The 23,612-nt window shown below is 34.3% G+C and overlaps 2 protein-coding genes across 2 annotated transcripts in view; both read right to left on the bottom strand.

Moving 5' to 3' along the window:
* Window positions 1–11,735, bottom strand: part of LOC136797749 (PAX3- and PAX7-binding protein 1-like) — a 71,774-nt gene extending 60,039 nt beyond the window's left edge. Inside the window, exons 1-7 of the mRNA XM_067054341.1 lie at window positions 11,652–11,735; window positions 10,168–11,344; window positions 9,847–9,976; window positions 9,219–9,395; window positions 8,454–8,653; window positions 8,007–8,154; window positions 5,953–6,071 (exon numbers count right to left, since the gene is read on the bottom strand). Coding sequence (XP_066910442.1) covers window positions 5,953–6,071; window positions 8,007–8,154; window positions 8,454–8,653; window positions 9,219–9,395; window positions 9,847–9,976; window positions 10,168–11,337 — 1,944 coding nt within the window. The 5' untranslated portion in view covers window positions 11,338–11,344; window positions 11,652–11,735. The remainder of the gene's footprint in view (window positions 1–5,952; window positions 6,072–8,006; window positions 8,155–8,453; window positions 8,654–9,218; window positions 9,396–9,846; window positions 9,977–10,167; window positions 11,345–11,651) is intronic.
* A 648-nt stretch (window positions 11,736–12,383) lies between these two features.
* LOC136797748 (autophagy-related protein 101-like) lies at window positions 12,384–23,596 on the bottom strand. The gene is made up of 2 exons (XM_067054339.1): window positions 23,461–23,596; window positions 12,384–13,975 (listed from the first exon to the last, which is right to left on the bottom strand). The coding sequence occupies exon 2, from the start codon at window positions 13,961–13,963 to the stop codon at window positions 13,304–13,306; it is 660 nt and encodes a 219-aa protein (XP_066910440.1). The 5' UTR covers window positions 13,964–13,975; window positions 23,461–23,596; the 3' UTR covers window positions 12,384–13,303.
* Between the last annotated feature and the right edge of the window lie 16 nt (window positions 23,597–23,612).

Below are 23,612 nucleotides of genomic sequence, written 5' to 3'. Positions count from 1 at the left end.
TCACCGTTCAAACTAATTTTTTTCCATTTAACAACAAAATAAACATTTAAGTCCGTGTTTCGGCTTCCGGTAATTTTGTTGTTGTTCACTGCTAGGGTACACCATTTTAAAACGGCATTTTTCGCAGTCCTAGCTTCCAAACCGAGAAAGTTTTCGTGGCTTCATGCCAAACCATTCAAGGTCATTTTGATAAAATCATCGTTTTGAAGATGTGATTTATATAGCAAATTTTATAGCAAATTTTCGCTTGGGCTAGAAGTTAAAGGTACGTGCACACAATATAATAGCAAAACTGCTTCACTTCATAAATTCCTCCTGCCCTGACGTTACTGAAGGTTAGTAGTTCTACGAGTATATAGTATACAATTAATACTCATTGCATTCCCCACTCATCAAGTTCACAAAAGAAATAACAATTTACTGTATTTCAATTCTTAGTTCATTTCTTGCTAGAAATTTTTCATTTATATATATGCCTGATACAATTTGTCTCATCATCCACTCCGGTCGAATCAAGCCTACCATGATCTTTGACTTAATTTTATTAGAAAGTTAGAACTTGGCAACTACTTCACCCAATTCAATCAACGTTGTACCTCAAATTTAAGTTAGACTATACCCTTACTAATAAAATGTAGTTTTGAGCTAGGCTATGCTTTGGTTTTGTATGAGCTAGTCTGCAAACATCCGATTCATCTCGTACATCATTTCATCAATAACTAGATTTTTGAAAACAGAAATAATAATGTGAAACATCATATTCCCATATGGCAAAGTTCATCCTTTTTTAAACACTTCTAAACACCAAAGGTTAACAAAACATGAAGAAAAACAAGAACGCGATCGAAAGAAGAAAAATTGTAAAAAAGGTCGATCGCCTGTGAAGTGAAATACAATTCCGTCCTTAAAATCAGTCTTTTATATTGAAACATTAGGAAGAACTTTTTGATCGCAGTTGACGCCTCTGCACAACTTCAACTTTGTTTTTCTATTCACAGTCCCTGTCAACCATCAAAAAAAAGGTTGACTTTATAAATAGATTTTGAATGAGAATTTTTAGTCCACAAATCTATTACATCTTTTGAACCCGTTTCGTTGAAAGTTTAGCAAGTTTATGTAATTCAGATTTTGAGGACAAAATAGTGACTGAAGCGATTTGGAATAACCAAACCAAAGACGATGATAAAATTCCAAAAAAACTTATGTCGATAGAAAAATATTTTCCTATTTAGGTCACTAACTGACCAATCAAAGCTGCAAATAATTATATCGAATTAAAATCGGATTAATATCGGATACCCATTGGACTCAGAAAGTTAAACTTCGTTCGCACGTGACGGTTCCGTTTCGCTCCGAAACGAAATGAAGTCATTCTATTGGGGTTACATTTAAGTGTTACGTCACTTCTAACCAATAGAATAGCTTCATTGCGTTTCGGAGCGAAACGGAACCGTCACGTGAGAACATGGTCTTAAATTTTGTAAAAAAGCCGATCGATTTGGGCCTTCTTATGTCAGCGTTCTTCCTTTTCTAATTCGTACTGAGCGTGAGAATCGGAACCTCATCCTGAGAAAGGGAATACAAAATTTTCTATCAAGAACCACATGTACCAAATGAGACTAACCCAAGCTGCCACACCAACGTTGTTTTAACGTCAAAAAACTGTCATTTGAATGTTATGGACACTGTATGAACGTTGTCAGAATGGCAGCCACCTTTTACAGATTAAAAAAAACTCGTTTTCATAGCATATAGTACATATTCAAGATGTAGAGGAAATGGAATAATCTTTTCACACAATACATCTATATGAGTATAGGAAAAACAATCTATGGCTCAATCTGGTCAACAATCAAAATGGTTTCTTATAAGTGAGCTGTGCAAATTTTGATTAAAAAGAAAGCAAAATTTCCTTCTATGAAAAACAATATGGTGATTTTGGACGAAGATTTTTCTTTGATAAAAAAAGAAGTACGATTTGTAAAGTTGATTTGAGAATGTTGTAATCAAACCTCAACTTGACATGTCTCTGTACAAAATTCAAGATGGTCCCTTCATAAAAACAAGAAACTTTCTCTTAAAAAGAAGAACTGTAAAATCATATGACCATGTGCATCCAATGGTATTATATCAAGCCTCTACCCATAAGGGAATTGAGAAGTTTAGCAGGGTTGGATTTCAAGATGTCTCCATTTGTGAGTGCATGAAGATTCAGATATTTGATGATATCCGATTTTTCAAATGTGCTTTTAAACTAAAGTTCGATATGTGTTCTAAAGGACCCCTCCTTTATCTAAAGAATCGTACATTTACTAAAAATAGACAAAAAGAACTACATACACAATTCGCCGTCCACAACCCCGACCGAAAGTGTTTGTTCAACCCCTACGTATTTATTCCTCTTTGCTTATCACGGAAATTAACTACATATGGTTTAAAGAACGACAAAATTACGCATGCGTGTTACAATGCAGGATTCTTTAGAGGAACAGACTGAAAGAGTCAAAGCTAGTAAAAAAAATAAAACATTCTATTCCATGCTCCTGCTCAATTTATATAGTTATTTGAATTAACGGTACATTCTGTACCCAAGTTCAGGAGTTGCCATAAAGCCATTATGGTAATAACCGGGAGGGCACATTACTTTACATTGTATAGTTATTTGAATTAGAAATTTAAGGCACTTCAGTTTAAGACGTTAAAAACAAAGAAACTTTTCGATGAGAACAAAAACATCTTCTTTGGAAATAGTTGAATTAAAGGTTAAAATCTGGTAGTTTTGAGACCACAAAAAACCGAGTCCATTTTTTGATGATTTTTGGATCATTTATTTAGCCTTAGCGCTAGGACCAATCATTTTTGCGGTTTCCCCCTTGTTTTCCGGGTTACAAGGGATCTCGGACCACTTAATATAGCTTTAATATCCATGAGACTAAAATTGTTTATTAAAGGATGAAGTTACTTTATAAAGATTATCCTCTTTAGGAATTATTTGAAAAACAAGAGAATTGGATAGGCAGTTTTGAACAAAAGGGAATCCATATAGAGTATAACCGAAAATAAGTCGAAATGTAGGCATACATTGATCTGGACCTAGATAGAAGGGAAGGCGGGGCGGGAGGTACAAAAATACCCTTATTCGATATAACTACAATCGGTGACAAAATACTTGGCACAAAAGGGAAATCCACCGGGAAGTTTTGAAACCACAATCGATTTGTAAGTGCTCTAAAGTAGGTTCGAAGGGTAGAGTTTTAAATCTGAGTTTTAACGCTAGACTTAAGATCTGAGGATCCAAAAGTTCAAAAATGGTCCAGTAGGGCTTGAAATATAGCCTAGAAACCAATAAATCCCTCCCAGATCGAAAAAATCAATGAATTCAAGTTGAAGGCTTGAAATTGACATTTTCGCTCGAACTTCAATTTTCGAAAAATGGTAAATTAGCCAAAAGTGCCAATATGTTATATGAATGGTTGTAGCATGTCTTATCTTAACATTCCTTCTTCTACCAGTTAAACTTACTAAACAGCCTTTGAAATTGGACTTTACAAAACCTGTTAGGCGCAAGATTGAAGCTGGAAGATTTTCCAGGCAACTTCAAATCAATAAAAACTATCGGCCAGCCTGGACCAGCAAGTGTTCATCACAATTATAACCTACCTTCTGTGTGAGGGTTATCTCATTTTTTGTGGAAATTAGAAATCTATTTCATATTCATTTCCTCTTTTCAGATGGAAGATATCTTACAGATCGGTTAGCAGAGGAGACAAATTCATAATAACGATGAGAAGTCGTCTCGAAAACTAAATTGAGGGAAAATAAAGACCAAAAGATAAAAACAGAATTTGAGAGAGATCAAATCGATTGAAAAGTTTAATTCGACAAGCTTCTTATCTGTTCTTCTTTCAAACTCCGATAATATGCCCCAGTACAAAAGGCTTAATCTTTCTCCAATAAAGCTGATATCCTAGACATAAACTTAACTTTTTTTAAAAGCCCATAAAAGGGTGGTTACTATAAGCTCCAATGTGTGATTTAGTAATTAAAGACTTTCCTTTTGGAATTTTGATTTCAGATTATATTTTTCGAGAAATCGGAATTCGCATACAGCCTTCACAATTTATGTTCACCGATTTTTTAATATAAAAGACAAAATCTGAAATTTTCAAAGCAGGATAAATCTAGAGTTATTTCCATTCCAAATATTTATGTAAGGAGTCAAAAGTAAGAAAAATTGTTCTTCATTAATTACCGATTTTTATAAAGAATAACGCGCGAATCGCAACACAAATTTAAACATCGATTTTCGCTATTGAAGCTTTACAGTCAACTCTCTCTAATTTCGAATCTCTAAAAATTCGAACCTTCCTGTAATTCGAACTAAAAATTGGCCCCTTCAGTTGGAAAATGAAATGCTCTCTATAATTCGAATATTTTTCTAATTCAAAGAAAATTCTTCTTAGTCCATTGAAAATCAAGTAAGAGTGAGACAATTATAATTTGGTTTTCTCTAAACCTAGTCTATCAAAGTGCATGACCTCGCACTTTCCACGAGTTCCAGTTTCTAAGAAAAATTACAGTCTATGATTAAAATCGTTAAAGATAATGATGAAGTTATGAATCTTTAAATAATACTCAGTCTTTCAATATCGAAAAAAAGGTACACGACCAAAGGCGACCTCTCGAGCACGCAGAGAGATCGCCATTTAAAACATGAACTCTTGAATTTAGTAGAGTTGAAAAACTGATTTCTACCTAGTCATAAACCGTGTTTTGCCTACCCCCTGCCTAAGATATTCCAAAGAGACTTTTTGAAAATAGGAACTTTAAATCTTCATTTTGAAATGATGATCTTTCCTAAAAAACAGAGGATAAATTTTGAGAAGAAAGAAACCATAGGACTACAGAAGAACATTGAGATGAGGTCCCCATGAACCCAATGAAATATTAATTTTTAAAACGAAATTGACATCGCTTTTATAAATGAAATTTGAGCAAAATAAAAAAGGTCTCTTAAAATCGAAAAAAGTGGTAAAACAAATGACAAGTCAATCTGGTAGGAAACTCTCCCCATTAACACTCCCGATTAATTGGCCAAAGTGCAAAGAACTTTTACATAAACAATTGATAATAAATAATTTCATGATCAAAGGCATTTTCAAAATAATGTATTATTGATCGATAGGTGTAATTGTTTTCTGAGATCAGTAGTCGCGCAGCCTAGAGATTCAGATAAAGTTTAAAATCTTTCTTTTGAAGTGATTTTGACTTTTGATCTCAAATTAATTAGCGTTTCAAACGTTTGTCAAATCACTAAGTGCCTGTTCTGCGCTCTGCTGGAAATCTGTGTCCAGCAAATTAATCATCGTGCATATACCTCGGGTTTATACCTACTTCTCAATCGGTAAAAAAGCACAACACCCATGAACGAACTCGTAAAAGAAATCTATGTGTGATACCAGGCGGCCATAATCGATAAAATCGAATGTAAATTTTGATTAATAACTGATTGATCAATCGATAATTTTCAATAATCGATCAAACTCATTATTTAGGGTTATAAATTTCATCGATTGCTGATCGATTCATATCGTTTATATCGCTTTAAAAATCGATTACAATCGATGTTAAGTCGTCGATTTCAATCGATAGGAGATCGACGATGATCCTTAGTGGAAAGTAAATTATCAATTTTTGAAATTTTGACAAACGATAAACAACTTAATGAAACAAACGATACAAATAAAGATCGATTGTACTGTTTTTATCGCTTTCAAAATCAATTATAATCGATGTATAGTCGATTTCAATCGATAGGAAATTGACAATGATTGTTAGTGGAAATTAAAGTAACTGATTACTGATTACTGATTTACTGTTGAAAATTTTGACAAACGATAAACATCTTAATGAAACAAACAATAGAAATAAAGAAACATGAAATTAGCAAACCTGCACTCCTTTGCTTTCTTTTGTCATTGTCGGGTAATCGTCAACAAGACGTTTGACAAGATATACCAATAATCTGGTCTGTTGCTTTGACAACGGATCCCAAACATCTTGCGTTAAAACTATATGAAATATAAAAACAGAATTGAAACTCAATATATGATGGAAATTTGATCAAATGAAAGTACTGCTCGTTACAAAGGTAAAATATTTAGCCTCCACATTCATAAATGAGATTTAACCCTATTTTTATCAGGGGGGGTGTTTTCCACCAGGCTGGCACTATTTTGCTAATAGCTCACTGAAATTTTTTTTTAACACTCTGAAAGTTTTTGACTTTTAATATAATCCTATTAGCAGCATGTATACCAAATTTTACAATTCTACACTGACCAGATCAGGTTTTATGACTTTTTTGTGCAGGCGTATCATAAAATCCAGCTAAAACCCTGTAAAATCCCCAAAGCTTAAATGTAGCATAACTTTTGATCTATGCATCCAACTGACTTCAAATTTTGACAGGTTTTAGATATCAATAATAAATTTTAAAAAATATTTTAAAAAATTTCAAAAACTGCTGACGTCATAAAAAATGACGTCATTGTTTTTTGAAAAAATTTACTCATTTTCTGCATGGATTTTAAACGTCAATTTTATCAGTATGTTAAAAACCGGCAAATATGTGAAAGATATTTATTTTGCCTTTTAGAAATTCAAAACAGAATTGAAAAATCTGCATTCGTTCAACTTTAATTGCTATTTTATTGAATAGTACTTTTTCATTGGTCAGCGATAAGTGTGAAAGTTTGTGATGACGTCATCACCTTTATGATGACGTCATCAACCCAAATTTTTTTCTATGAACTCCTTTTATGGTAGAGAACATTTCTGCCAAATTTCAAGTCCATATCTTTTCTAGATCAAAAGTTATGCAAGGCTGGTGGAAAACACCCCCCCTTGAGAATACAAAATCCGAAAAAGCCTGATAATAATAGGGTTAAACTTAAAATCATAATAAATACCCGTCTCCTACTTTTTGGATTTTTTTTCTGAATTTCAAAGATTTAAGCGTTGTTTAACTTTCCAACTTTTTTTTAAGGTTAAATTTTTTAGTATGGCATTGACCTTACGAAAGAACGACTAGTTGTTGAAAAGCAAATAAATGATGATAATGTGAATAACATGTCGAGTGCATTAGGCTTTGCAATTTAAACATTAGGTATATCCTTTTTTCAAAGATTTTGGTCAATTTGAGCCTTGTTCTAATGGAAAAAAGTGGAGTATGGTAGTAGTATACTTGTACAGTAGCAAGATACTTTAGTTTAAAAGAGGCGATGTTCGATTTTGCAAATAGAACGAATTTGAAATGGAAAGAAGAGTCGCAGTGCAGGCCCAGAGGTTTTACGATTGCCCAATGTCAAAAATATAAAAAAATTAATTAACTTCATCTCTAGTCATAAAAAGCATTTTCTTTTTTTAATTTACGTCATCGTCGGACAATATTATTTTCTAGTCCGATCCATAATTCAGTCCCATATTTTCACAGGAATATGAAGGAGACAGAAAAAAAGAAGATTGACATGGCTTTGAGATTGAGAATTTGAAAAAAAAATGAGAGAAATCTCAATTCCAACACAAAATAATTCTGAAGTCTGTAGGCGTCAACTGATCTTGAATAATGTACAGTTACTGTTTTAAGCAGACAAGTCAATGAATATTGGCCGGACTAGCCATACACATGTTTCATTTTTAATCAAGTGACTGTCGTTCATGAGAAATGACCTAGTAGGCTTAACAGAACATTAGATTTCGAAACGCAATCTTCAAGCCCCACTCTTTTCTTTATCGAGTCAATGTTGTGAAAAATGAAAGGACTGAAATAGAACTGTACACAGTACTATAAGTGAATCGTTCGATAGTGACATTCCCTTTTGACGGGTACAGAGTTCTGGCGATACAGCTAAGAAGATATTAATATTTTTATAACATCCACTAACCCCTGTAGAACAACATTTTTACCTTCCATTCGACCCATTAAAAAGATTCAACCTATTTACCTATCAACTTCGGGACCAATATTTTCTCCACAATCAATGGGAGCAGATTCAAATCATCATCTTCGGTATCTATGCTATCTCCATGGTGACCGTACATAGCAGCATCTTTGTACCATGACATATCCTCAAAATCAACATTGTTTTTCGTCTGAAAATGAAAAAGATACATAAAGATATAGAAGAAGATCCCCGTGGCCTAGGCTGGATAGTTCATGCTTCAACTCCAGGGTTGTAGGTTTAAACCAACTCTTTCAAAAGAGGAGATATGAAACTTTCTGTCTGTGATAATTTGAGCATTATCGAGATCAAAAGATCAAAGGGGTAAAATAAATATTTCCTTGTCAGCGTAGCCTCAACTTTTATCTTTATCCAAACAGAAATTTTCTAAAGTAAAAATGGCACAATCTGATCTCTCTCTTTCAATCTCCACCAAACAAAAGTTCATACCTCTAACGGGTTCCAAGTCAACGTATCCATTTTAACAAAAGGAGCCATCAATTTTGGTATACAAAGCCCCATAAAGGCATCTTTATAAGATTCATTGAATCCGAACTTCCACTGTTCAAAACGTGATAAAATTTCTTTGACAGAGGAGAAACTACTGTTGACATCTTCGAAAACCAGCTCTCGTTCTTTGATCACTTTTTCTGGAAATAGAAATGATTTAGATATAATCCTCAAGGACTTGAGCAATTTCGATGCATTTGCACTTTTGAAAGCGGCGGAGTGACTGAAACGATTAGGAATAACCTACAGTTTTGACCCGCAAAATCGAGGACGGTATAATAAGTGCTTGTTTACCGTCGTCCTCAGTTAATTTTTTTTTCTTTGCGGAAAAACACACATACATAGTCTCTAACGTCAAGGGGAGACAGGCAATTCGATGCTTGATCCGGATTAAAACTGATGATATTAGAGGGGTTAGCAAATTGAGGTAAAGGGGTACCAAGGGAAATCAAATTAATATAAACGTTGTCCCAAAAACATTTTGAAATTTGAAATTTTGACTACTTCCTGCAGTTTATTTCATCAAAATATAACTCTGCCAGTATGTCATATAACTGGAAATTTATAGCATCTAATGGTATTTTTGTCTCGATCCTCCGTCCGATATATGATAACTTTATTATGTCAAAAACAACTTAGAGAATAGATGTAGAATGATATGATAACTTTAGAATGTCTAAAACTTATGAAGTCGATGTAAAATACCTTTATCAGCTTTGAATTTTGAAGAATCACTTGGTATCAGTTCATCATCGCTGGACTGTCCGCCAAAATGACCGTCACTTCCACCGATACTGCGTTGTCGGTATTCACGACGTCTTGTACGACGTGCTTCACGCTCAGCGATACGACGGTTCCTCAAATTTGTAACACGGTCTGAATCTATAGTATAAGACAAAAGATAAAATAGACGTTTATTCGAACGAGGCGTTTATTTGAGGGAAGCGTTTATTGAAAATATTTCTTTAGAAGGGGCCGTTTATTCTTTTAATACTTCGGTGACATATATGAATGTTTTTGAAATAATGACCATGAATGTGAGCTCCTGATAGTTTTTCCAATTACTCTAAAAGCCAAGTCTAGTTGTTGTTCAGAATCTAGAGAGTTAAGTGTCGAAAACCGTTAACCAAAAGTTTTCGCCTAGACTGGAAGACAAACACACAAAGATTATATCTGGCTCACTGAGAGAAGCTAACAACTTAACAACCAAGGATTATTAAAATTAAAATGTGTCTTTTATTTCGAGATATGATCATGAATGAAAGCTTGATGGTAATAATTTCAAAACGAAGCAAGTGATATTTGTGACGTAATTTATGAAAAGCACTATTACCAGCAGTTGTTTTTCCTTGGATTTCTTGAGCTTCATCCTTGACATCATTTTGTCTTCGGTTTGCAATCAATTCATTCCGCTTTTTCATGGATTGATGGATAGCTTCTTCCAGCGATTTGATCGTTTTCACCTAAAATAGGAAAAAGACAAATCTCTGGAGTCATTCCATTGACATTCTCATAAAATAAAGAATTTTGACGCCATTCCCTTGTAAATTTATTGCCAGAACCCTACACCGTTCAGAGAGGATAGGTGTCTTGAGTCATATCAAGACTTATTGTAAAAATTTAACCATAAATTTGAATTGGATATATGTCTAACCTTTTCACCAAGGCATTCAATGAGGTCTTTAGAGAAGCCTCTCATATCTTGAAAGAAGCTGAATTTCTCATCCAACTGTTCAGCTTTCTCTTCCAAATTTTCAATATTCTCTTTAGACGACGCCAAACTTCCTTTGATCTTCTCAAAATCTTGAGAATGCATACGATGTAGTTGCTTCTTAGTACTCAACTCCTCTGCCAACTTCTTGGTAATGTAATCTACAGAGACAATTCCAGATTGATCACTGTTTGGAATACTATAGATTGTAGGTGGCTCATGGTGAACCATGGGTACAGGGTTTGGAAGAGCAGGTCGTTTGTAAGCGTTTGCAGGTATCTTAGTCCCTTTGTTGATTTGCTCATTTTCCCAATTACGTAATTCTTCTTCATCCTGGTTGTTTTCCTGCTCTTCCTCTTCCATTTCTCCAGCTTCTTCCAGGGCTTTTGCCACCTGGGATCGACGTTCCAAATAAGGATCGTAGGTTTGTTTCCCTTTCATTTCCATCCGCTCCTCATCACTGCTATTCATTTCCATCTCTTCACGAACTAATCGAGAATTTTCAGATGGAAAGCGACCTGCATGTTTGTTAGAATTCATGGGTATGTAATTTTGACCACCACCAAACTGGCGGGCTTGCTCTCTTTGCTTTTTCATAGCATAAATAGTAGCTGCATCAGGTATATCACCTGGTCGACCAAAACCACCTCGTGCACTGAAACGATGTGTAGCATCATCTACTTCTTCGTCATCACTGAAGGTTTTAATCTGAAAACTTCCTCCACTAACTGCCAAAGGAGGTGGTTTCACTTTCGCTTTAATTTCACTGACATCCTCCATAATTTCATCCTCATCTTCAGTGAGATCTTTCTTCCCTTTTTTCTTCTTCTTTTTCTTCTCTTTACGAACCTTGACATTCATATTAAGACTGGCTTTTGATTTCTTCACCACAAAGGTATCAGTCTCATCCTCTTCACCGCCAAAGCTCAAAGCAGATGAGGATTTCTTGATCTTGCTGCTTTTAGTTTCAACAAGAGCAGCAACAGGTTTTGGGGTAGCGACAGGAGAGTCAGTCTCCATTTCTCCTTCTTCATTCTCCTCATCGCTATCTTTGGTCTCAATACGTTTGCGGACATTGCCACGTTTGTTGCTTCTACGAAAACCTCCAAGCATGTCGATACTATAAAAAAGTAAAAAGAAACGAAAAGTTGTTTAAATGACTTTGCATTGATGCACTTTAGCAGCTACAGCTACACCTATTTTTGAGCACATGTTTTGCCCTAAAAAAAAAGATGGGGTACTAAAATTAAAGGGACTAAGGTAGATATATGTGGTGAAAAGTACATTGGATTAAATTTTACAAAGAGGGATTTGAAAAAAAGGTCACAGGAATGACAACAAAATATAATAATAATATAATACAAAATAAGATAATAAAAGCGCTAGGGTATATCGGTCACTGGTTGAAATGAATAAATTTACCATACCAGGGAATCGGTGATTTTCAAACCACCTTTTTTAATCAATTCCAATTCAAAATTTAATAAATATTTTGTTCAATGTTGTTCTCTAAAAGTAATGTGGAAATTTGTATTAATAAATGAAACTCACAATAATTGAAGAGGATTGTGTTAAACAGTTAAGCTTTAGAATTACGGATTACACACTTATCACATGGGAGATCATTTATTTACTGAGTAACCGAATAAAAGTATAAGCAAGTGATTGCAATTTTTTATCTCCTGTTAAAACTGGGAATTGTCTTTTTAGAAAAATTGGATAGTAAGTTTGCTGCAAATCATACCAGTAGTTGACAAAAATGATTCAAGACATATGTTCGGAAGTGTGGAATTAACAATTTGAAAACATTTCAGAAATCTGGCTTTCCCTGTTGGTTTTAAAAAAAGTCAAAACTTATGAATTGCATTACTTTAATTGGGTCACCCAGTACATTATAAAATTGTAACAGTTTAAGATTTTAACACCCCTGTATCACAGATCAATCGAGAATTCCATATCCTTTGAATTTATCAATCAAAATCTTTTTTACTTAAAAAAGGCAGTTACTTGGCCATCATCTCTAAGCTTTAGTATCTCTAAAAAATTCATCATAAATTTGCATTTGGATCATTGAAAGAGGGTGTTAAAAGCAAATGTCTCAATGATCAACTTTAAAAATACATTTTTTTGATTGATAGTAATAAGAGTTTTTAAGAAGATTTTAATCAGGAAAAGGTTTAAAATCTTGTCATAATTTTAGTGATATAATTCAAAAATTTACATATTATCAACATGAGTTTACAACAAAATGTTATTTACAAATTTAAAAGCAATTCAATATGTCTGATAATAATATAAAAATTACTTTTACCGTTCAATATTAGATTACACATATTCATCAACCCTAAGATCAAATGAGGATCAATATTTTGAATATGTCAATATTATTAAGATGATCACTTCCTGAATTCATTTTCATACAGCTCTTTGTAGGAAGGTTATTAGGTGTATAGAATGTAGAAAAAATTCTATCAAGATTATATGCCATATAATTATTCTGAGAAAGTTTTCAATCTTTCAAATTATGAACATGAAAGCTTTTTGGAAGCAACAATTTTACAATAGAGCTGAAATAAAGTAAAAACTATAATAAATTAAAAGAAAAGAATTCCTTACGCTCAAATAACCACTCAAAATATAAATAAAAACGGTTGCTTACAAAAAATTGTTGATCTACCTTGGATAAAATATTGTTTCTATTAAACGAAACACTTTCCTAACTTAAGCAAGGACTCTCCCAGAAAAGACACCAAATTTGCTTCTTAAGCAATAAAGCTTCATAAATTGAAAAGCTTTAGCTTAGTATCATTTTCATAACTTTCTTTGTAGAACAACTTGCAGGGGTTTCAGGGGTCCAACCTAAGTAAACTGTTCCTTGTCAAACCTAAAAATCATAATTTTTAAGCTAAGGCAACCCCTTATTGGACATTTAGTCAAATTTGAAATGTGGTAAAAGTTTATGAAAGAATTAAATTGAAAAAGCATTTAATATATTCAATAAGAAATGGTAGAAACAATCTTGTGTATGAAACAAAATACATCTTTCAGCTAGTTGGAAAATGCAATCAGTCAACCTAGATTAGTAGTTGAAGGTATCTTTGATCAATCGTCTCATCGTGTTACCAACACTGGTATCTGAAGCATGTTCTGATGTTTGGAAGTGGAATTTGTGTAAATATGGCTGAACATCAGTATACTGGTTGTCAAAAATATTGGTCAAATCAGGCTCGTTTGGCATTTTGGGAATATAATCAGGCTTGTTGATAATCTCACAAATCACTCTGATTTTCTCACACACAGCATCCGTCAACTTTTCTCGTAAAGCAACCCTGTCTACATCGTTGGTCACAGTTACGATATTGATTTTCAAAACCCACATTTCCCATGGTATTGATTCCGTCGGAAATGGCCAAGGATTCTTGCGCTTTTGGTAAAACTCAAAAGAAACTTGACCGCTACGATGACTTTCCATATTTTTCAAGGCATCTTTGAACTGTTTTGCGTAAGATAATACAGTTTTGTTAAGCTTTTCACTGGAGCAGCGTACATATGAACAATCAATGAAGTGACAATCTACATCTTCATAACCAATTGTACCTACGGTGTAGGATCCTTCCTTCTGATAATGAAATTTTCCTGTTGACCGATGGAACAGCAAAGTATGAAGAAAGCTACAGACAACTTCTTCTACTTGACATAATTCAGCACTGAATTCAAAAACCTGGGACCTGGCATTCATATTTGTTTAAAACTGAAATAAAGAAAAGTAAACAAGTAAACAAAAAATAAATAAAGATCTTCATTTCAGGAAGATAATTCTATGAACAGAAAGTAAGCAGAATAATTCAATCTAAAGATGAAGGGAAATAGTATAGTCATTGCCAAATTTGAGGCAGGTGTAGTCACCAAATTCCTAAATGATCTGAAATGATAGATAAATTCAAAGCTCAAACTGGCTCAAAAGTTATAAGATTTTTATTTCAAGTGAAGAAAAAAACTCAAGCCTGTTTTGGGCTTTGCTAATACGCATATTTCTGCAAAAAATCGGAAAAAGACGGTTTTCCCAACATAATTCTGACATTTTCAGTCTTTATAGGGGGGTGCAAACTATGAATCAGCTGTTCCGGCAATTTTTAGAAAGTTTCAGCTTCAAAAATCAGTTTTATTGACAGTTGAACCATGGTTGATGGTGGGCACTTTAATCAATAATGTTTTTGTGTGAAAAAAACAAAGAAATGTAAGGAAAAAGTCCAATGAAAATCTGCAAAAACGAGTTTTCTGGCATATTTCTGGGATTCTACTGAAAGATTATCTACTCTGTATATATTACGAAAATACAATCCTACTACTTAAGCTAATTAAACTCATCATAAACTTTCTCGTATTAAATTTCTTTTCACTCATTCTTTTAATTTGAAATAGCCCTTTTTCATTTCCCTTTGGCATGTTTTTTCCAGTTTCTTTTTGTTTTATTTTGAAAGTGGCGTTCTATGGAGTCTTTATTTTATAAAAACGCAGGAATTTGTCTATCTGGAGATTCAATATACCGGTTTCCTCTGTTATTTCAAACCAAAACTAGAAACTTTGCATTGGAGCTGTCAAAGTTGAAGACTGTGGGCATGCCCCTGGAATGTTTTTTTCTTGCAATGTAAGGTCTTCTTTTTTCCTCCGTGTCTGGAATGTTTTGATCGCAATTGTCTTCTTTTTCTTATTTTTGATTTTGGAGGACGCATTGTGGATGTCTAATTTTGAAACTGATTGCATCAACTTTTTTATCAGCCCTGTATTGGGTCGACTTTTATGGAAATGCTTTTAACATACGCCATCGTCTTTGACAAGTATTTTTATGAATAGCAGTTGAAGTATTTTTTCTTACAAAGCTGCTTTGTATGTTTTTTTTGGGTGCTTCCGTGCAAGCTTTGATCGTTTGGATTCTACCTGTCTTTCTTTTCTAGAATTTTTTTTATAGTACAGAAAATAGGTCAAGGAAGAGGGCAATTTGCACTAAATCTGTACTGTGTCTTGTCCAAAATGAAAAATAAATTTCAGACTTTCAGACTTTAAATTTTGAAATTGCCCCTATTAATTCAAACTATGAATGTCCATAGTTAGCAACTCCAGAAGTCAGGCAACTTCGTTGACCTCAAACCAAATGTTTCATTTTTCCGTGAACTTTGAACCCTTCAAACTTATGCTAAGTGTTCCGGTTTTTACTAAAAGAAAGCCCGTGATCTTAGCTTTCCAGCGGTATATAACACTGTGGACTCGGGCTAGACGGCAAATTGGTAAAGTGCCAAACGTTTTTGCAACATTTTCAAAATTGTTTTCCGACGAGAGAAAAAAAAGTTGCAACTATCGATGAACAAATGTTTCTGGAGAGAGTTCAGTTTTCGACAATTTGAGAAAATGTCATGGTAAAGAGGAGTGAAATGTAGAAATGAGAATTCTTCAGGAAAAAGCGGGAAAGCCACAAAGAATAGTGCAACTTTGTTTTTATCAGATTTAAAAAGATAAATAAGTCAATTTTAAATTGCTTTTTTTAAACCATAACTTTTCGAATTTAAACATGTAAAATGACGTACACAGTTTTTAACAGTAGCGGCAACCACTTGCACTTGAATGTTTTTGTATGAAGAAAAAGATAAAAATTTCTTCTCTTGCTTTTCATCCCCCTTTGAATGCTGTTATTGTTCGACAAACTTTTTGATTTTTATGTTTTGATTTACTTGAAATGTTCTTTTCTATAAAAGAAAGTTGTTTTGTTTTGAAAAGAATTCGAATCTCATTAATAAATACGATCGTTAAAATACATTTGAAAACATTTCAAACAAAAGAAAAGAGAAAAACAGGATTGGGCAAAGCTGGGCAAAAATGAAAATTACTAAATGTAGAAGGGCCTTAAAATTTCAAAACAAAGGCTGAATAAAGTCTAAACCAGGCTCTATCTGATCTGTCAATCAAAACAAACTTATCGAGAACAAAACATTGCTTGCGAAAACGAAAGTATAACACACAGACAAAATGACACACACAGTACGGCTAATAATATGTAGATATTCTAACACCATCAAAGAATTCTCCCTCCAAATTTCAGGTCTCTAGCTACACTAGAAAAAGAGATATGTAAAATTGAAGAAGCCTGACTGGGAAATCTTTTTTTTTTTGACACATTTTTCGAATTTTTCCAAGCTATTTTCTAGACCCGATCAATCAAACTTGTCGAACCAATCAAATAATCGAACTAATCGAACTCCATCCAACGATTAAAGTTCGATTAAAAAAGTTAATCTAACTCTAAGATTTTTTATTAAGATTGTGAGTGTTCGATTAAGTTCGACCAATGGGTTTTGGTTCGATCAGTTCGATGAACCAATTTTGTTTGACAAGTTTGTGCTGCTCCGCCACCGTATATTAGCTTCTTTTCAAAGCCAAATTCTGAATGTAAATCGGGAAATTACTTCCGATAACGGATTACACACTTTTCCTGTATTCTTTTAGCGCCAGAGGCGGTTTGTTGGTTATCTGGCACCCAGATGGTGAAATTTTCTTTTGACACGCTAAAGCTCTGAAGGTCGGGAAAACTTTCAATATCTAGAAGGTTTAGATTACGGACTTTTGCAAGACCGCGCCAAGGATTTTGCAGCGGGAGGTCTGGTAACCCAGCCCTTGTTTTCGGGGATTGGCGGGTCCAACCGAAATATTTTTACCTTTAAGCGCAAGGGTAGTTGAACCTGACTGAGGATGCGGCACATCAAAGGCCGACTATCATTCCTCTCCGATGGGAAATTGGCCCGCTCCTAAGCTCCTTTAGAGCTTTAGCGTGGGCGACCGGCAATCCGCCATCGGAATATCAGATAAGTTTGTTGGGGCGTAGTATTCCGCCACTCGGCTGCGCGCGAAATCGCAACAGAGGGGTTACGGACTTTATTCCCGATAGACAAATATCTGGGTACAATAAACGTCAAGCTGTTAAGTCCGGGAACTGTCGAAATGGCAATCGCGTGCCAGGACAAAGTTTTTGCAAGCGAGAGGAGATATATGAGGATTTAATATCAACGAACTAATCGAACTTTTTACTTACCGAACTGCTATTGCTTCAAAAATTGTGAGTGTTCGATTAGGTTTGATTAATTTTTTTAATCAAACTTTAATCGTTCGATGGAGTTTGATTAGTTCGATTGTTCGCTTGGTTCGACGAGTTCGATTGATCGGGTCTGGTATTTTCCTAACCTTTTTTTGACATTTTAGTCAAATTTTTGACACTAAAATTTGAATATCTTTACAACCACTTATATCCTCTGGAGGCCTATGACCCCTCATTTTCTTTCTTTTTCAAAGCTCTACAAGATAGGATAGGTTTCGAAAAAAAAATTAAAATTGAAAATCTTCTGAAGTTGTTACCATAGTGTTATATATATACCTCTGCTAAAAGCTAAGATCATGGCCAGACGGTGTCAATCGAACGAATTGAACGCCGAATCAATTGAACGCAATTGAACACAATCGAATAATCGCAAATTGATTGTCGAACGCAAGCGAATATAACCCAGGATTTACTGTTCGATTGTTTCTATTACGTTCGATTGTATTCGATTACGTTCGATTGTATTTGATTACGTTCGATTGATTCAATTGTATTTAGATTTTATTCGCTTTGGTATGGTATTTAAGCGCTCGGCTGCCCACGCTAAAAAGCTCTAACAGAGTGATCCAATTTAATTTAATCGCAATCAAACTCATTGAACATAATCGTAATCGAACGAAATCGAAGATTAATTCAATGTAATTAACAATCAATCGAACCAATCGAACATAGTCAACTATCAATCGAACCAATCGAACCTTACTCGAACGCAATCGAACACAATCGAATATTACCCAGGAATCGACCGTTCGATTGAGATTTGATTACGTTCGTCAATCGAATCACAATTATTCGACCGCGTTCGATTACGTTTGATTGGTTTGATTGCGATTTTTGTTTGAAGTTGTTCGATTGACACCGTCTGGTCATGGGCTTTCTTTTGGTAAAAACCGGAACGCTTTAGCATACATAGAAAAAAGTTCCAAGGGTTCAAAGTTCACGGAAAATTGAAAACATTTGGTTTGACGTCAACGAAAGTTGTGTGACTTCTGGAGTCGCTATGTCAGTTTATGAAAAGACAACCCCCTGGAAACCTTCAATAAACCCCTTGGAAAATCTGAAAAAGGAACAAAAACCCCTTGAAAAATCAAGGCTCAGACCCCCCTGAAAAAGTTTGTCAATATTCCATTTTTTAAACCATACAGGGGTGGTTTAAAAACGGAATAGCACAATTGAAATAGACCTTTTCGCCTTTCCATCCGCCATCTTGAATTGTATGCAAAAATAGAGGAACGAAAAAGCCGTGGTTGGATTTAGTTGGAAAATATGCAAAACATATGCAAGTTTACACAAAGATTAAAAAGACAACAAAGCATCTTATAAATAAATATTATAAACATTCAGTTAGGGAAACCATCCAGGATCCTGCCATTCTATAAACCAGCAAAAACTAAATGACACTTGTAAACTTAAGTTTCTTACCATTTCCCATCGAAATCAACCAAAAACATTGCTACTTCCCAAAGCCGGAGACCAAAACAAATCATCTTCCTAGATTATGGCGCCCTTTTTTTGGATCTATTGTTAAGACCATCTAAAATGGTGGAAAGAGTTGCGGAAAGACAGAGGCGCCCGCTGCTTCAATGGGTGGTAACGTCAAAACGCCCAATATGATCTTCCAACAGAAGGCGAGTTAGTTGCCGCGCGAGTTACGTCACACACTCCACCTCAGCGCACAAAGAACGGTGTTTCAGTGAATATCAATAATTATAAGAATATCTTATGTGCTTTAAAACTTCAGTAAACCTTGAGTGCTTCAATGAAGATGAAGAAGGTAAGAAGATAAAAAATGCGCTGGATAATTTTCATTATAATAGTTGGTCAATCATTGCTGAAAGTTTGAAAAAGTTTTTCCGACACGAAAAAAAATTTCAGCCAATTAAAAGCACAGTGTGCTTATACTTACTTTGTTTGCTACATCGTCTAGGCTAAAAAAAGTGAGAAAAGACACGAACGCCTTATTTTAAAATGAGTGTTGTTATGATTTTTTTGATTGCGGCCGCGTACAGGAACTCGCCAAATGTTCCTAACTGTCATTAGAACAATAAAAGATCGAATTTCTTAATCCAAAAAGAAACATTTACAGAACAACAAAAGCCTTTTAGAAATTTGTTCTTAAAGACATAGCATATTCTGTTTTCATGCCATTAAGAAATTCCACGAAGACGGAGTACACACATCAAACTTTCAGAACATGCAAACTGAAAAGCAGTAATTATGACGTCACACATTATCAATGTTTTCATTTGATCATTTGGCGGCTTTATTCCCAAGAGAATAATTTACCGTCAGCCGAATAAGGATTACTTTTTACCTTTGCTGGTGATTTTTCAGTTTAGAGTTTATGTCTAATGTTATGGATTTTTGAAGTGCTTGTTCTAAGAGATGAGCGAATATAATTATTTTTAATTTTCAAGAGAAGCAAATTTAAAATCTTTCTTCTACAAGATTACACTTTATAATATAATGGCAATTAAATGCATGTAGCTAAGTTTTATATTAATACTTTCAACTTTCTTTTTGCATATGTTTTGCATATTCTCTAAGGGAATTTCACCACGGCAATTCGGCCACCATAATTTTTGCATACAATTCAATATGGTGGATGGAAAGGCGAAAAGGTCTATTGAGACAGTCTGGGAAATCCTCTCACGCTTATGTTTCGAGGTCGTAAGCGCGCAATTGCACGGTTATCAAAGTGGCAGAATTTTTATACACGCTTATCGAAATTGTTCTGAAACGGGCTGTAAGCGTTAAGCAAGGTTGACGGGTGACGGCTTTTGCGGTAAGGCGGGCATCACAAATAACTTGTGTTCGCGTCGTCCGACCAGCTGATGATTTTTCCTAATTTTCTGACTTTTTTGAGTCGGAAAGTCGGAAAAACGTCGGATTTTTATAAGTATAATATAGTCCCAGCTTTATCCCACTTTTAGTGAACCTTCCTATACCTTTTGTCCTTCAGAAAAGCCAAAAACATTAGCCTTAATCCTTTGCTTGCAGCTCCTGTAGCCAGTAGTGTGACCCCCTGTATATTATTCATTTTAATTCTCCCTTGTGGTTTTTCAATTAGAGATACCACTTTCCTCGCTGCCATCTTGAATTTATGTCACTTTCGCTTTCTCTAGTCCAATAAGACACGGCGATTTGAGTCACGTGAGTCAAATCGTGTGTCTTATTGGACTAGAGAAAGTGAATATAATTCTCATTTTAATTAAATTCAAGATGGCGGCAAGAAAAGTACGTCTTTTTGCTTTGGAAAAAATGTTGTAAATTCTGGTTGATTTTAAGGTTTTTTCCTCTCTTCTCTCTCTCATCTACTTTGATTAGTATAGGCTTCTTCAATGTTTTGGGAAGGTAAGTTTATAAAAGTTATTTGTTTTTCGGTGTGACTCTAGCGTAGCTTTTCAAATTTCCGATAGATTTGATTTTCGCCCGACTCACGGTTTGAAAATCAATTTTTCAAGTCTTTTTTGCCGACCGACCGACCGACTCGTTTTTTAGACCTAAAAACGACGCGAACACAAGTTATTTGTGTGATGCCCGCCTAAGCGTGCAATTGCACGCTTTAAAATTTCTTATATTTTTGACATGCAATTCCTTCCGCAAGCTCTGTTGAATTTCAAAAGCCTAGGGCAGTTTTACTCAAAATTTATCGTAGAAGAAGATTCCGTAAAAATTGGATTGCCCGTTTATTTTTAACTCTTTGTTTTGATACATATCTCTTTAAACTATACGCAGAACTACAATTTTGAATAACTTGAACAAAAATAGATAAAAACTTAACCAAAACTAGTATGTACTTGTAAATATTACACTAACTAAGTAGTGTGTTAAAATATTATCAAAATTGACATAAATGGTTAAAAAATGACCAATTGTTTGCATATTAACAAAATCTTGAGTATCAATGGAGCGAAATCAGAAAAAGATAGAATTCAAATGATAAAATGTTAACATACAATAGAAGATAATATTTTAAACATATATACTTTCTGTTATAGTTTTATTAGTCTTTGCCACTTAAAGATACTCAATTAAGACTTTCAAAATGCTCAAGAAGCTGATCTACAACCTAATTAAAAACACCCTAGAATAAATCAAACACTAATATTAACAAAAATACTGATAAAATATTAACAAAATACTAAACAGAACTAACGTGAAACACTATAACAGGGTTTTCTCCAAATCTAGAGTACTTACGAATTACAAATTTTCATATTCTATTATCCTGAAACGTTGCATCCGCATATCTTTAACTTGTCAGATTTAAAGATTAGTTATCTGAAAGTACATTTCTGCAATTTAGTTTCACTAATTTAAGTTTTGGAACCCTGATTTGAAACCTAAAAATTGCCCCAAATTGACTTAAAACTTGATATCTTATATTTTTTCCTTGCTAAGATTAAGTTCAATTTTTGCCAAAATTGTTAAAAATTTATCATTTTTGTGTCCAAAATACATGCAACAATTGTTATTTCTATCTTATAAATTCACTTTCTCATGAAATTGTCTAAAATCTAACTTGCTAGGTTCCAAGGGTAGCAAACCATTTTCGTAATTTTCTGAGTGTACCAGCAGTGTTACAAATTTATCAATATTTTGTTAACGCTCTGATAAATTTTGTAAATATTTAATACATGGCTAAATTAAACATAGTAATAAATTATTTTTCATTTTGGGGGATTTCAGACTTTTTAGACTTTCATTGAATTGATAAAAAGTTAACAATGTTAATTTTTTATCATATCTTTGTCAAAAATGAAGTTTTTAACAGTCTAGCTCTAAAGCTCTAAAACAGCATCTAATAACATGAAAACCAGAATATGATTCTTCAATGGGAATCAAAACTATAAAGTGCACTTACAAACATCAATTTGTCAGATCTAACAAAATTTATAACGGCACTGTCATCATTGACAATAAAACAAACAACATTCTGTCAAGAGCCTTGTAAACATTCCAACAACTTCCATCGAAATGATCTATCACAGCTCATTTTACCATTTTAGCGCGGTCCGAGGATTGAGCCGAGAACTCTCGCAGAGCGCCCGAGCTCCCGCGCGGCGCGCACCGCGGGGATGAAAAACTTCAATCTGTCAATCATTTTCTCAAGCGAAGAGTACGCGAAGCGATTCTAGCTTTACGATAGTGCCGCGGATCATCAATGGATAGTATTCAATTATCATTATCCCTTTTTTTTCATTACTAGAACTTTTGCAAAAAAAAGGAAAAATAGAAAAGTTGTATTTTTTACTGCTCTATTCACATACTGAATTTGAAAGATCTTCTATGTGGCGTTTTTTTGCAAACTTCAAAAAACTGATTTTTGTCCCACCTTTGCGGGATTTTGGCCCAAGTGCTTGAGTGCAGCATAGGGTACCGTAAGTTGGTCTAATGTCGACATCCGTCTTCTAATTTCGACATCCTTCTTTATAGATAGGAATAATAAGAAGGTCGAAATCACTGATAGACTAAAGATTTTTCCTCTCATCGCGCTAATCAAAGTCAATCAGCGATTCCGACTTTCCTCAGTTTCTATTGTTACTATCTCTATAAAGAAGGGTGTCGAAATTAGAAGACGGATGTCGACATTAGACCAACTTACGGTACAAAGTCCAAATATGCGTTTCCCGTAATTTTTGTATGAAGAGTTAGGTCTACACTGTTTAATTTTTTGAAAAAAAATATTTAAAGAACGTAGTAATATCTAACTTCTGTTAAATTTTCGACCCATGACATTGAATTAAAATTCAGAAACTTATTAACAAAACAAATTTTTGGACAATTTTATGATGTCCACAATGGTGTCTCATATTATTGATCGTGTCCATCCATGCCTTCGCCGCCGCCCCCGAATTAGAGCGAGAATTCCGAACCCCTTTTAAAATCCCTAAGCAGTTTCAACTGGGGCGGGAGCGGGTGTAAATTATAACCATGCAATTGCGCGCTTATGCTCTTGGAACATAGCGTGCAATTGAGAGGATTTCCCAGACTGATTGAAGTTTCTTTCCTGTGAAAATTTTCACAAAACCTTGTCTTGTAAACTATATGTGAAATACTTCAAAAAATTAGAGCTAAAGTAGGTATACCTTACTGTGACGACTTTACTTGGTTTTTAGATGGTTCTTTCCATGTCTTTTGTCATTCAAATAAAGTGAGACTGAGTGTAGACTGAGTGTGATGGTTTTTCGATATAAAGAGTTTAAATGAGCGAAGTTTTCCTTGATATCAGCTGACGTTA

The sequence above is a fragment of the Clytia hemisphaerica genome, unplaced genomic scaffold (genome assembly GCF_902728285.1).
Source record: "Clytia hemisphaerica strain Z4C2 unplaced genomic scaffold, Clytia hemisphaerica genome assembly, whole genome shotgun sequence".
Classification (NCBI taxonomy): domain Eukaryota; kingdom Metazoa; phylum Cnidaria; class Hydrozoa; order Leptothecata; family Clytiidae; genus Clytia; species Clytia hemisphaerica.
The sequence above is the reverse complement of the archived record's forward strand: the minus strand, read 5'-3'. Positions and strand labels throughout refer to the sequence as shown.